A 15489-nucleotide genomic window follows, 5' to 3' on the forward strand; every position below is an offset into this window, starting at 1 on the left:
TTGTATTTAAAATACTCAAAATACTTTCTCCACAAATCAAAAAACAGTTCACGAGTTCAGCCTTCAGAGTTTCAAGTTCAACGGATTGTCTCTCAAGGTACATATGTTATCTGAGTGTGACAGATGTCAACTAGCTTGATGTATAATTTATGTCTGGGTCTGGCTACATAGCCTATTGTATATACATGGTGATGGTTATAATATCAAAGTAGCGATCGATGCTAACATGCTAATGACGCTAGCATGCTGTCTAGGCTAGTGCATAGCCAGTGTTTAGCAAGTTAACTTATCAGTGGAGTAGCTAGCTGTAGGAAGAGGGCGATTGGGATCTTGTATGTTCATGAGAACCTTATCAAGAGACTTCTGACCATCTAATCTCGCACTGTATTACAAGTGATGCTGTATCTTCTCAATGTGAATGTCATAATGCCATATCAATTACTGGCAGATACTATAGTTCACAGTTAGCCAGGCTATGACAGTAGATGTCCATTTGTTAAAAAAAACATTAAAATCCAATTTACTTGATTTAAAAGGCATATTATGAAAGTATTCTTAGTTTTATTATTTCATACATTCTACAGTTGGCCGGGTGGACAAAATGTATCAGTACAGTCATTTATTTAGGCTCTTTACCTGTGTACAACTGGTTTTAATTGCTTTTATAGTATACATAGGCCTACTGTGTGATGTTATTCATATGTGATGAATATTTTCTTGTTGATACAAAGCCAACGTTTATGGGCTGTTAAGTCCCATTAATACAAATATATCTATACACAATCAATCAAGTTGTTGTCTTTTAATAGCTTTGCTTAGTTACACTGACATTCTGTGACTGATCTTCCTTTTTGTGGGGTTCACCAGAGCTTTGTGTACATTATATACATATATATATATATATATATATATATATATATATATATGTATATATATATATATATATACATATATATATATATATATATATACATATATATATATATATATATATATATATATACATATATATATATATATATATATATATATATATATATATATATATATATATAGAGAGAGCCCAAACCTGAATGCTCTGCTATTCCAAATTGTGAGAAAACAGAAAATCCAGAAAAAATTATTTCCTATATCTTACCAGATACACCCGAGGGTCCCCCATTTGGACGCAGAGTACATCAAAACTTAGAGAGTTTTGTGTTAAAAGTAACTGGCAGAGAACCCACGAAGAACGAATATAGTGATGTTATAGTTCTGCAGAAACCTCAGCGTCCTGGGAACAACATGAACTAGGTCACTTCTACATGAGACAAACACATCTCCCATCAGCCAAGCAAACAAATAACAAAATATCATAAATCATACTCGATATGACTGGGACAGACCGGAGAAAAAGGCTGCTACACTCCGTTAGCAACGTGCTACCTACGAACATGCAGCATGAAAAAGCACGAGCGCCTGACGGAGATTACGGACATAGTTTCCATTTCTCTCCCCGGTAAACCATCGCAGAGATATTCAGCTTCGAACACAAAAAGTCACACAGCTTTCATCGAATATTGTACTTACTTTTGGTCGAATCTCAGCGAAAAAATGGAATATCTCCGTACTTCCAACGCATGTTTGTCCAGCTGCTGGTGCTCCGTGTGAATCCGTTCGATTCGTGTCTCTCCGACACTCCTCGGATTCTTGGGAGGGTTGGAAGCTCAGCAAATCAGATTTCAGAGCTGGACCTTTTTGAGCTTTATTGGCTAATAGTGCTGTCAATCATCTAGCTTTCAATTCCAGGCAATTCTATTGGCTCCTACGGTTCGAAGGATGTCTCAATGGTGAAAATCGGAGAAGGGGGGGCTGAGATACAGCCCTGAACAGAGAGTCTGAAGCAGGATTTGACCTTAAACTAAATAACTAAAAAGGGCATAGAAAGAGCTTAAAACACTCAAAAAAGGTCCAATCTTCGGTCTATTGATTCAATGAACATCATGAGTGATACATAGAAGTGATATAGAGTGTTTTTGAATTTTAAAAATACTTTTTTATTCAAATATTGGAGTATTTGATCAGTTTTCTAATTTGAAATGTTCTATATTTCATAAATGTTTCACTGTATCTATGTATAGCTGTGTATATAGAGCCTATATCAGTTGTTCTAAGAGCCCAGCATATTAAAAGTCTTGGATACCCATACTTTCCAAAAAACAATACCCTAAAAGTGCTGTTTTTCAAGATCGAGCTTTTGAGTTTTCCAAGTTCTGCTGTGTTCCATCCTTATCTTATGTGAACCAGTAACATGTATTCTGATAGTTCCATGATTTTTCTCATCTCAAAAATATATATATTTTTTTTTTTATACAATTAATTAGGTATTTCTTATCTTTATTCGAGCTGAGGCCTGCAAATAGGTCTCGTTTTTATACAAAATACATGTATTGTATTTTGTTACATTTTCTGGCACCAGTATTTTGTATTTTATTTTAATACATTTATTTGAGGGGTATTTTGTATTTTGTATCAAAATACATGTTGATGTATTTTTGCCCATCTCTGCAACAAGCTAGTGGCCAAAAGGAAACAATTTATTTGTCTCGCCAAACACAGATAGCACAATGTTCCCAGCAGACAGCGCCAACGGTCGTGAGCCCGTCAACAGCGATCTTCCCTCCAACCCCTCGCTGCCACCTGAACAGGGTATTTGTAAGGCCCCCCAGCCAGTGTGACGGGAGTGGGTGAACAAAAAGAGTTGAAAAGAGTTCATATGCAATGGACCATTATAGGCATGCACGTCTGTGTTTTCCAGGGGGAGGAGAGAAGGAGCAGCCAAAGTAACCAATCAACAGGCAGTAAGAGCTGCAGACTTGCACAGCCACCATGACTTGCAAGTCTTAATGAACGTTAAAGTCCACTGCTGGTGAAATGAAATAAGAATAAAAAGAGAAATTGCAGTTAAGGTAAATAGAATGAAGGTAATCATTTTTACTACTGATATCTCAAAAGACGCTCAACTTATTTTTGTTAACATATTTCATTTTTGGGATGAATTGTTGCTATAATGCTTAGACTGCACTATTTCACATGCTATAACAACAAAACGGAATCACAACGTACAATATAAAAGTTAAAAGTTGCACTATGTCACAATATATTGAATGTTGTGACACACAAAGACATGACCCAAAAAAGAGGAAGTGTAAAGAAAATAAACAAAGTCCCACAAAAGAATGATTATCCGGAGTCAAACTCTGAGCAGGCAAATTCCACTGGGAATATCACTCCCTCTGTCTTCCTGTGGTTATATGAAAGCCCGCCTGCAAACGCAACTTCCTGCTGAACTTAGACACATACACACACACACACACACACACACACACATAGAAGCTGTACCTCTTAAAAACAGCTGCCACTACCTCTTACAATGAGCAAGCTTGCACTACAGAAAGGAGGCAATGAGCAGCGGGGAGTGGTTTCCTGCACTGGGACTGGTGGCCTGGCTGTGCTGCCTCAGTCCGGGTCTCGTTCAAGGGGGGAAGGTGCTGGTTATGCCTGTGGATGGGAGTCACTGGCTTAGCATGAAGATACTGGTGAAGGAGCTTAGCCAAAGGGGCCATGAGGCTGTTGTGCTGGTGCCTGAAACCAGCCTGTTGATCCATGGCTCAGAGAGCTACAAGACTGAGATCTACCAAGTGCCCTACACCAAAGCTGAACTGGATGCACTATTCGACCAGCTGAAGGATGGAGTTTTCCTCAAGCCACCAGACATCACAGATATGTTTGTCGACCTGCAGCGGTTGATTAACTTTACAACGATGCAGGTGAAAGGCTGCGAGAGTTTACTGAACAACCAGCCTCTAATGAGTCAACTGAAGGGAGGGGGCTTCGATCTTGTGCTTACAGACCCCTTCCTTCCCTGTGGCTCCATCCTGGCTCACATCTTTTCCATTCCTGCAGTTTATTTCCTGCGTGGACTTCCATGTGAGCTGGATATAAAGGCTAACCAGTGCCCCTCTCCTCCTTCCTACGTTCCTGTGTACTACTCTGGGAATACAGATGTCATGACCTTCCCACAGAGAGTCAAAAACATGGTGATGTCCATTTTGGAGTCCTACGTGTGCAAAATAATGTATGCCAACTTTGACGATCTGGTCAGCAGGTACCTAGGAGACAACATGACCTACAGGGGCATTATTAGCAATGGCGCAATCTGGCTTCTCAGATATGACTTTGCTTTCGAATGGCCCAGACCTCAGTTGCCAAACATGGTTTTTATTGGAGGGATCAATTGTGGACAGAAAGCTCCTCTGCCAGCGGTGAGTATTCAAAGAATGTATGTCAGAGTAAATAAGCGTGCGTCACATCTGGATTCACTTAAGGCAAACTGTATACATGCTCTTTGTTGAGTCAGGCAAAAGCAAACCCCTAAGACGCTGATGAAATGAAAATGACACACACAAAATCATAACTTAGTGCTACTAGGTGCTGAAAATATAGTAAAGATTTTTTTGGGCTGTTTATCATAATTGACCAACAATTGTCTCACTACATTGTGAAAGAACGGGTTTGTCTGCTCACATGGAAGATTCAGTGTGTGGAATGTGAGCAAGGGAAAGCACAATCAAGATTATCCTCCTAATAATATTTAATTGGTGCTGTTTACGATGTTGAATGAGTTAAAGTAATGCATCACAGCAGCTTTTGGTCGTTGCCCACTAGATCGTACTTAACACGTTTTAAAAACAATTTTTTGTGTCTTTTCCAACCCCCTGCAGGACTTGGAGGAGTTTGTGAATGGCTCAGGAGACGACGGCTTTATCGTCTTTACCCTGGGCTCGATGGTGTCCAACATGCCCGAGCAGAAGGCTAAACAGTTCATTGACGCCTTTCGGCAAATTCCTCAAAGGGTAACAATAACCATTACAGATTAAATCACTTTACTGACATTCAATCCAATAACCTGCTTTAGTTTATGAATGAAAAAAAAAGTGCTGCAGTGGTTGGCACCATCAGGACATGTATTATTTCTGTTTCAGGTTGTTTGGAGATACACTGGAGTCTTATCTGACGATGTACCTAAGAACGTGAGACTTATGAAGTGGTTACCTCAGAATGATCTCCTAGGTGTGTTTAGTTTTACCCCAGACAGTGTTATGTATTAAAACATGCCATCGTGTATGTAAACTAATCAATGCATGTTAAACATTACCTGCATTTTGGACTGGACCTAAAATAGTTTCTGTGCTCCTCAGCCCATCCCAAAGTTAAAGCCTTCATCACTCACGGAGGTACCCATGGTATCTATGAGAGTATCTGCAACGCTGTACCCATGTTGATGTTTCCACTCTTTGGGGACCAGGGGGAGAACGTACATCGCATGGTGTCCCGAGGTGTTGCAGAGAAACTCACAATGTATGATGTGACAACTGAAACCCTATTGGCTGCACTTAATAGAATCATCAATGACAAAAGGTAAGACAAGTGCATGTCAATTAAAGACAATAGTCACTCATTTGTATATATAAATCATGAAACTCACTGTGAAAGAAAAGACTACACATTTTTGTGTTTACATTCAGTGTAACTCAACAAAACACATGTGCATCCATGAGCTCAAAGACATGTGTTAAGTGCATTTACTTCCTCATAAAAGCCAAAAGTACTTTAAATGCAGCATTGTTCCATCCATGTTTACTAGCATTAAGTTTTCTTCTTCTTTGATGTTGCTAGCGCATTTCTGCGTACCTTGGCGCATTACCACCACCCATATTACAATGTATAGTGTGAAACCATTGGCAGGACTTTGTACCACATCACACGGGTGACTGTGGCTAAGTGGAGAGCAGGGCCGCCTTTCAATCAGAGGGTCTGCGGTTCGATCTCCGCCTCCAGCTAGTCTCATGTCTGCGTGTCCTTGAGCAAGACACTTAAACCCAAAATTGCTCCCGTAGCTGCGTCTACGGTAGATAGATTGTACTGAATTGTAAGTCGCTTTGGATAAAAGCGTCTGCTAAATGACTGTAATGTGTGTCCTTCTGTGTGCACCAGATAAACTAAACAGAAATAACAACTCCATATGGCCACTAGAGGTCTAAAACAACACAGAATTTATTTTTACTCCGATGAAATTTTGAAAACCCTATTAACAGACGAAAATAGACAAATTTGACAATATATACTTCACACTGTAGTATGTAAAAGAATATGTTTAATTTTGATAATTTGTCCATCAAGTCCCTGCACACCCATGGTCCACCCACACAGGTGTTATCACATACTTGGCCTTAGACTTCTTATCTGGACTGTGTAGGCATGTACAGGGAGTGCTTGATTGACATCTCCCTCACTCCTCTGTTTGTTATATGCACTCTTAAAGGCACCTGTGAAGTGTTCTTGTTTGTGTGTGTAGAACACATTGTCTGTACTAGATTTAACAAATGTGTTCCTTCCTCATGACACATTTGCAAAGCCTATTTTTCAAAAATGTTTTGAAGAAGTTCAGTTTTTACACCCATGTTTGCTTTCTATGTTTGTTGATGCCTTGCATGAAACCGTGCTTGTACATCCACACTCATGCTACAAACAAAACAAACACACCAAATGTGCACCATGTGACCTGCAGCCATGTGTGCATACAGTGTCTTTGTGTGCATGCACAAGATAAACAAAGTGGGAGTCCACCCATAGAAAAAAGTCGCTCCATAATGCTTCTAGTAGCTAAAAGAGTTACCAATTTGCTTCTTCTGTTGTTGTTGTTAGAAGGTAAGCCATCTTGTTTATTTGCAGTGTATTCTATCTTTAGACTGACATAAATGTTTTGCATCGGATTTTACACATTTTAAGTTTCAGCAGTGTTTTAGGAAATAGTTGTGCTATAGCCCTTGAGGATATACGGTAGACCTTTTGATGAACAGAACTGGAGATCATCCCATTAACTCAAAATATGACTTTTCCCCAGTTACAAAGAGAAGATGGTGACGCTGTCTCAGGTACACTTGGACCGTCCTGTTGAGCCTTTGGACCTGGCTGTCTTCTGGACCGAGTTCGTCATAAGACACAAAGGAGCTGCACATTTAAGGATAGCTGCACATGACTTAAACTGGATTCAGTACCATAGCCTGGATGTCTTCGGCTTGTTTTTCATCATTCTCGTCACTGTTCTGTGGGTGACAGTCAAATGTTGCTCACGCTGCACCCGCATGTGTTTCAGAAGGGGCACACCAAAGAAAAAGCGAGAGTAGTTTCTAATTCATCTAATTCATTTGTTCAATGAGTTCTGTAATGAAATACAAATTGGAGTTTGAAAAAACATGCAGGTTGTTTGTATTTGAGTGTGTGTGTGTGTGTGTGTGTGTGTGTGTGTGTGTGTGTGTGTGTGTGTGCGTGTGTATGAGGGTGAGTGTGTGTGTGTGTGTGTGTGTGTGTGTGTGTGTGTGTGTGTGTGTTTGGTGATTGTTTTGATGATTTTATCTGTAATCATTTTTTATAACAGGCTACACAAAAAAAACTAATTTGGAATAAATACACTTTAGACTGTTGTGATTTTGGGCAATACGAATAAAGTTGAATGACATAGACACTACTTTACTTTGAAGTTTCTCCAGGTGGACTGTCCAGCACTGTGATTGTGGGGTAAATGGTTTTACAGGCTGCAGGAGCTAACTTTGGTTATTGAGTGGGTGGAACGATTTACTGACATATCACTAACAACAGTAGCTAATAGCTTAATTCATACATTGATTTGCTGATGAATTTCATGAATGTGATTTGAAGTTGGCTCTTGAATGAGATTTTGAAGGGCTTTTATTTTGAAATGCTACATCAGAATGTCCTTGTTTCCTCTGAGTGACACCTTGAGGTGGCCTGCTATTAATTTGAAGTAAAATGATGTTGTAACTATCCACAATTTCCTCTAACATCAAATCTGAAATTAGACTTTTGAGTATTTTGTAATTTGTATTTGATAAGGCCGATAAAAAATCTAACGTAATTTGTAACAAAATACTTTAGAGTGGAGTAATTTTGTATTTAAAATACTCAAAATACTTTCTCCACAAATCAAAAAACAGTTCACGAGTTCAGCCTTCAGAGTTTCAAGTTCAACGGATTGTCTCTCAAGGTACATATGTTATCTGAGTGTGACAGATGTCAACTAGCTTGATGTATAATTTATGTCTGGGTCTGGCTACATAGCCTATTGTATATACATGGTGATGGTTATAATATCAAAGTAGCGATCGATGCTAACATGCTAATGACGCTAGCATGCTGTCTAGGCTAGTGCATAGCCAGTGTTTAGCAAGTTAACTTATCAGTGGAGTAGCTAGCTGTAGGAAGAGGGCGATTGGGATCTTGTATGTTCATGAGAACCTTATCAAGAGACTTCTGACCATCTAATCTCGCACTGTATTACAAGTGATGCTGTATCTTCTCAATGTGAATGTCATAATGCCATATCAATTACTGGCAGATACTATAGTTCACAGTTAGCCAGGCTATGACAGTAGATGTCCATTTGTTAAAAAAAACATTAAAATCCAATTTACTTGATTTAAAAGGCATATTATGAAAGTATTCTTAGTTTTATTATTTCATACATTCTACAGTTGGCCGGGTGGACAAAATGTATCAGTACAGTCATTTATTTAGGCTCTTTACCTGTGTACAACTGGTTTTAATTGCTTTTATAGTATACATAGGCCTACTGTGTGATGTTATTCATATGTGATGAATATTTTCTTGTTGATACAAAGCCAACGTTTATGGGCTGTTAAGTCCCATTAATACAAATATATCTATACACAATCAATCAAGTTGTTGTCTTTTAATAGCTTTGCTTAGTTACACTGACATTCTGTGACTGATCTTCCTTTTTGTGGGGTTCACCAGAGCTTTGTGTACATTATATATATATATACATATATATATATATATATATATATATATATATATGTATATATATATACATATATATATATATATATATATATATACATATATATATATATATATATATATATATATATATATATATATATATATAGAGAGAGCCCAAACCTGAATGCTCTGCTATTCCAAATTGTGAGAAAACAGAAAATCCAGAAAAAATTATTTCCTATATCTTACCAGATACACCCGAGGGTCCCCCATTTGGACGCAGAGTACATCAAAACTTAGAGAGTTTTGTGTTAAAAGTAACTGGCAGAGAACCCACGAAGAACGAATATAGTGATGTTATAGTTCTGCAGAAACCTCAGCGTCCTGGGAACAACATGAACTAGGTCACTTCTACATGAGACAAACACATCTCCCATCAGCCAAGCAAACAAATAACAAAATATCATAAATCATACTCGATATGACTGGGACAGACCGGAGAAAAAGGCTGCTACACTCCGTTAGCAACGTGCTACCTACGAACATGCAGCATGAAAAAGCACGAGCGCCTGACGGAGATTACGGACATAGTTTCCATTTCTCTCCCCGGTAAACCATCGCAGAGATATTCAGCTTCGAACACAAAAAGTCACACAGCTTTCATCGAATATTGTACTTACTTTTGGTCGAATCTCAGCGAAAAAATGGAATATCTCCGTACTTCCAACGCATGTTTGTCCAGCTGCTGGTGCTCCGTGTGAATCCGTTCGATTCGTGTCTCTCCGACACTCCTCGGATTCTTGGGAGGGTTGGAAGCTCAGCAAATCAGATTTCAGAGCTGGACCTTTTTGAGCTTTATTGGCTAATAGTGCTGTCAATCATCTAGCTTTCAATTCCAGGCAATTCTATTGGCTCCTACGGTTCGAAGGATGTCTCAATGGTGAAAATCGGAGAAGGGGGGGCTGAGATACAGCCCTGAACAGAGAGTCTGAAGCAGGATTTGACCTTAAACTAAATAACTAAAAAGGGCATAGAAAGAGCTTAAAACACTCAAAAAAGGTCCAATCTTCGGTCTATTGATTCAATGAACATCATGAGTGATACATAGAAGTGATATAGAGTGTTTTTGAATTTTAAAAATACTTTTTTATTCAAATATTGGAGTATTTGATCAGTTTTCTAATTTGAAATGTTCTATATTTCATAAATGTTTCACTGTATCTATGTATAGCTGTGTATATAGAGCCTATATCAGTTGTTCTAAGAGCCCAGCATATTAAAAGTCTTGGATACCCATACTTTCCAAAAAACAATACCCTAAAAGTGCTGTTTTTCAAGATCGAGCTTTTGAGTTTTCCAAGTTCTGCTGTGTTCCATCCTTATCTTATGTGAACCAGTAACATGTATTCTGATAGTTCCATGATTTTTCTCATCTCAAAAATATATATATTTTTTTTTTTATACAATTAATTAGGTATTTCTTATCTTTATTCGAGCTGAGGCCTGCAAATAGGTCTCGTTTTTATACAAAATACATGTATTGTATTTTGTTACATTTTCTGGCACCAGTATTTTGTATTTTATTTTAATACATTTATTTGAGGGGTATTTTGTATTTTGTATCAAAATACATGTTGATGTATTTTTGCCCATCTCTGCAACAAGCTAGTGGCCAAAAGGAAACAATTTATTTGTCTCGCCAAACACAGATAGCACAATGTTCCCAGCAGACAGCGCCAACGGTCGTGAGCCCGTCAACAGCGATCTTCCCTCCAACCCCTCGCTGCCACCTGAACAGGGTATTTGTAAGGCCCCCCAGCCAGTGTGACGGGAGTGGGTGAACAAAAAGAGTTGAAAAGAGTTCATATGCAATGGACCATTATAGGCATGCACGTCTGTGTTTTCCAGGGGGAGGAGAGAAGGAGCAGCCAAAGTAACCAATCAACAGGCAGTAAGAGCTGCAGACTTGCACAGCCACCATGACTTGCAAGTCTTAATGAACGTTAAAGTCCACTGCTGGTGAAATGAAATAAGAATAAAAAGAGAAATTGCAGTTAAGGTAAATAGAATGAAGGTAATCATTTTTACTACTGATATCTCAAAAGACGCTCAACTTATTTTTGTTAACATATTTCATTTTTGGGATGAATTGTTGCTATAATGCTTAGACTGCACTATTTCACATGCTATAACAACAAAACGGAATCACAACGTACAATATAAAAGTTAAAAGTTGCACTATGTCACAATATATTGAATGTTGTGACACACAAAGACATGACCCAAAAAAGAGGAAGTGTAAAGAAAATAAACAAAGTCCCACAAAAGAATGATTATCCGGAGTCAAACTCTGAGCAGGCAAATTCCACTGGGAATATCACTCCCTCTGTCTTCCTGTGGTTATATGAAAGCCCGCCTGCAAACGCAACTTCCTGCTGAACTTAGACACATACACACACACACACACACATAGAAGCTGTACCTCTTAAAAACAGCTGCCACTACCTCTTACAATGAGCAAGCTTGCACTACAGAAAGGAGGCAATGAGCAGCGGGGAGTGGTTTCCTGCACTGGGACTGGTGGCCTGGCTGTGCTGCCTCAGTCCGGGTCTCGTTCAAGGGGGGAAGGTGCTGGTTATGCCTGTGGATGGGAGTCACTGGCTTAGCATGAAGATACTGGTGAAGGAGCTTAGCCAAAGGGGCCATGAGGCTGTTGTGCTGGTGCCTGAAACCAGCCTGTTGATCCATGGCTCAGAGAGCTACAAGACTGAGATCTACCAAGTGCCCTACACCAAAGCTGAACTGGATGCACTATTCGACCAGCTGAAGGATGGAGTTTTCCTCAAGCCACCAGACATCACAGATATGTTTGTCGACCTGCAGCGGTTGATTAACTTTACAACGATGCAGGTGAAAGGCTGCGAGAGTTTACTGAACAACCAGCCTCTAATGAGTCAACTGAAGGGAGGGGGCTTCGATCTTGTGCTTACAGACCCCTTCCTTCCCTGTGGCTCCATCCTGGCTCACATCTTTTCCATTCCTGCAGTTTATTTCCTGCGTGGACTTCCATGTGAGCTGGATATAAAGGCTAACCAGTGCCCCTCTCCTCCTTCCTACGTTCCTGTGTACTACTCTGGGAATACAGATGTCATGACCTTCCCACAGAGAGTCAAAAACATGGTGATGTCCATTTTGGAGTCCTACGTGTGCAAAATAATGTATGCCAACTTTGACGATCTGGTCAGCAGGTACCTAGGAGACAACATGACCTACAGGGGCATTATTAGCAATGGCGCAATCTGGCTTCTCAGATATGACTTTGCTTTCGAATGGCCCAGACCTCAGTTGCCAAACATGGTTTTTATTGGAGGGATCAATTGTGGACAGAAAGCTCCTCTGCCAGCGGTGAGTATTCAAAGAATGTATGTCAGAGTAAATAAGCGTGCGTCACATCTGGATTCACTTAAGGCAAACTGTATACATGCTCTTTGTTGAGTCAGGCAAAAGCAAACCCCTAAGACGCTGATGAAATGAAAATGACACACACAAAATCATAACTTAGTGCTACTAGGTGCTGAAAATATAGTAAAGATTTTTTTGGGCTGTTTATCATAATTGACCAACAATTGTCTCACTACATTGTGAAAGAACGGGTTTGTCTGCTCACATGGAAGATTCAGTGTGTGGAATGTGAGCAAGGGAAAGCACAATCAAGATTATCCTCCTAATAATATTTAATTGGTGCTGTTTACGATGTTGAATGAGTTAAAGTAATGCATCACAGCAGCTTTTGGTCGTTGCCCACTAGATCGTACTTAACACGTTTTAAAAACAATTTTTTGTGTCTTTTCCAACCCCCTGCAGGACTTGGAGGAGTTTGTGAATGGCTCAGGAGACGACGGCTTTATCGTCTTTACCCTGGGCTCGATGGTGTCCAACATGCCCGAGCAGAAGGCTAAACAGTTCATTGACGCCTTTCGGCAAATTCCTCAAAGGGTAACAATAACCATTACAGATTAAATCACTTTACTGACATTCAATCCAATAACCTGCTTTAGTCTATGAATGAAAAAAAAAGTGCTGCAGTGGTTGGCACCATCAGGACATGTATTATTTCTGTTTCAGGTTGTTTGGAGATACACTGGAGTCTTATCTGACGATGTACCTAAGAACGTGAGACTTATGAAGTGGTTACCTCAGAATGATCTCCTAGGTGTGTTTAGTTTTACCCCAGACAGTGTTATGTATTAAAACATGCCATCGTGTATGTAAACTAATCAATGCATGTTAAACATTACCTGCATTTTGGACTGGACCTAAAATAGTTTCTGTGCTCCTCAGCCCATCCCAAAGTTAAAGCCTTCATCACTCACGGAGGTACCCATGGTATCTATGAGAGTATCTGCAACGCTGTACCCATGTTGATGTTTCCACTCTTTGGGGACCAGGGGGAGAACGTACATCGCATGGTGTCCCGAGGTGTTGCAGAGAAACTCACAATGTGTGATGTGACAACTGAAACCCTATTGGCTGCACTTAATAGAATCATCAATGACAAAAGGTAAGACAAGTGCATGTCAATTAAAGACAATAGTCACTCATTTGTATATATAAATCATGAAACTCACTGTGAAAGAAAAGACTACACATTTTTGTGTTTACATTCAGTGTAACTCAACAAAACACATGTGCATCCATGAGCTCAAAGACATGTGTTAAGTGCATTTACTTCCTCATAAAAGCCAAAAGTACTTTAAATGCAGCATTGTTCCATCCATGTTTACTAGCATTAAGTTTTCTTCTTCTTTGATGTTGCTAGCGCATTTCTGCGTACCTTGGCGCATTACCACCACCCATATTACAATGTATAGTGTGAAACCATTGGCAGGACTTTGTACCACATCACACGGGTGACTGTGGCTAAGTGGAGAGCAGGGCCGCCTTTCAATCAGAGGGTCTGCGGTTCGATCTCCGCCTCCAGCTAGTCTTATGTCTGCGTGTCCTTGAGCAAGACACTTAAACCCAAAATTGCTCCCGTAGCTGCGTCTACGGTAGATAGATTGTACTGAATTGTAAGTCGCTTTGGATAAAAGCGTCTGCTAAATGACTGTAATGTGTGTCCTTCTGTGTGCACCAGATAAACTAAACAGAAATAACAACTCCATATGGCCACTAGAGGTCTAAAACAACACAGAATTTATTTTTACTCCGATGAAATTTTGAAAACCCTATTAACAGACGAAAATAGACAAATTTGATAATATATACTTCACACTGTAGTATGTAAAAGAATATGTTTAATTTTGATAATTTGTCCATCAAGTCCCTGCACACCCATGGTCCACCCACACAGGTGTTATCACATACTTGGCCTTAGACTTCTTATCTGGACTGTGTAGGCATGTACAGGGAGTGCTTGATTGACATCTCCCTCACTCCTCTGTTTGTTATATGCACTCTTAAAGGCACCTGTGAAGTGTTCTTGTTTGTGTGTGTAGAACACATTGTCTGTACTAGATTTAACAAATGTGTTCCTTCCTCATGACACATTTATGTGTGTCCTTCTGTGTGCACCAGATAAACTAAACAGAAATAACAACTCCATATGGCCACTAGAGGTCTAAAACACCACAGAATTTATTTTTACTCAGATGAAATTTTGAAAACCAAAAAAAAAAAGACACCAAATGTGCACCATGTGACCTGCAGCCATGTGTGCATACAGTGTCTTTGTGTGCATGCAGAAGATAAACAAAGTGGGAGTCCACCCATAGAAAAAAGTCGCTCCATAATGCTTCTAGTAGCTAAAAGAGTTACCAATTTGCTTCTTCTGTTGTTGTTGTTGTTAGAAGGTAAGCCATCTTGTTTATTTGCAGTGTATTCTATCTTTAGACTGACATAAATGTTTTGCATCTGATTTTACACATTTTAAGTTTCAGCAGTGTTTTAGGAAATAGTTGTGCTATAGCCCTTGAGGATATACGGTAGACCTTTTGATGAACAGAACTGGAGATCATCCCATTAACTCAAAATATGACTTTTCCCCAGTTACAAAGAGAAGATGGTGACGCTGTCTCAGGTACACTTGGACCGTCCTGTTGAGCCTTTGGACCTGGCTGTCTTCTGGACCGAGTTCGTCATAAGACACAAAGGAGCTGCACATTTAAGGATAGCTGCACATGACTTAAACTGGATTCAGTACCATAGCCTGGATGTCTTCGGCTTGTTTTTCATCATTCTCGTCACTGTTCTGTGGGTGACAGTCAAATGCTGCTCACGCTGCACCCGCATGTGTTTCAGAAGGGGCACACCAAAGAAAAAGCGAGAGTAGTTTGTAATTCATCTAATTCATTTGTTCAATGAGTTCTGTAATGAAATACAAATTGGAGTTTGAAAAAACATGCAGGTTGTTTGTATTTGAGTGTGTGTGTGTTGATGATTTTATCTGTAATAATTTTTTATAACAGGAACTATTTTGGAATAAATACACTTTAGACTGTTGTGATTTTGGGCAATACGAATAAAGTTGAATGACATAGACATTACTTTACTTTGAAGTTTCTCCAGGTGGACTGTCCAGCACTGTGATTGTGGGGTAAATGGTTTTACAGGCTGCAGGAGCTA

General features: G+C 39.5%; 2 protein-coding genes across 2 annotated transcripts; both read left to right on the plus strand.

Annotated features, from left to right (window-relative positions):
• The first annotated feature begins 3360 nt into the window (after nucleotides 1-3360).
• Nucleotides 3361-7570, plus strand: LOC137892784 (UDP-glucuronosyltransferase-like). The gene is made up of 5 exons (XM_068738165.1): nucleotides 3361-4304; nucleotides 4764-4895; nucleotides 5025-5112; nucleotides 5241-5460; nucleotides 6947-7570. Exons 1-5 carry the CDS (start codon nucleotides 3444-3446, stop codon nucleotides 7227-7229), a joined length of 1584 nt encoding a protein of 527 aa, XP_068594266.1. The 5' UTR covers nucleotides 3361-3443; the 3' UTR covers nucleotides 7230-7570.
• Nucleotides 7571-11336: 3766 nt separating this feature from the next.
• On the plus strand, nucleotides 11337-15405 carry LOC137892793 (UDP-glucuronosyltransferase-like). Its single transcript, XM_068738177.1, has 5 exons — nucleotides 11337-12270; nucleotides 12730-12861; nucleotides 12991-13078; nucleotides 13207-13426; nucleotides 14914-15405. Exons 1-5 carry the CDS (start codon nucleotides 11410-11412, stop codon nucleotides 15194-15196), a joined length of 1584 nt encoding a protein of 527 aa, XP_068594278.1. The 5' UTR covers nucleotides 11337-11409; the 3' UTR covers nucleotides 15197-15405.
• Nucleotides 15406-15489: the final 84 nt, after the last annotated feature.

The sequence above is a fragment of the Cebidichthys violaceus genome, unplaced genomic scaffold, assembly GCF_023349555.1.
Source record: "Cebidichthys violaceus isolate CVI_PGR_0920_01 unplaced genomic scaffold, fCebVio1.0.p SCAF_11, whole genome shotgun sequence".
NCBI classification, from domain to species: Eukaryota; Metazoa; Chordata; class Actinopteri; order Perciformes; family Stichaeidae; genus Cebidichthys; species Cebidichthys violaceus.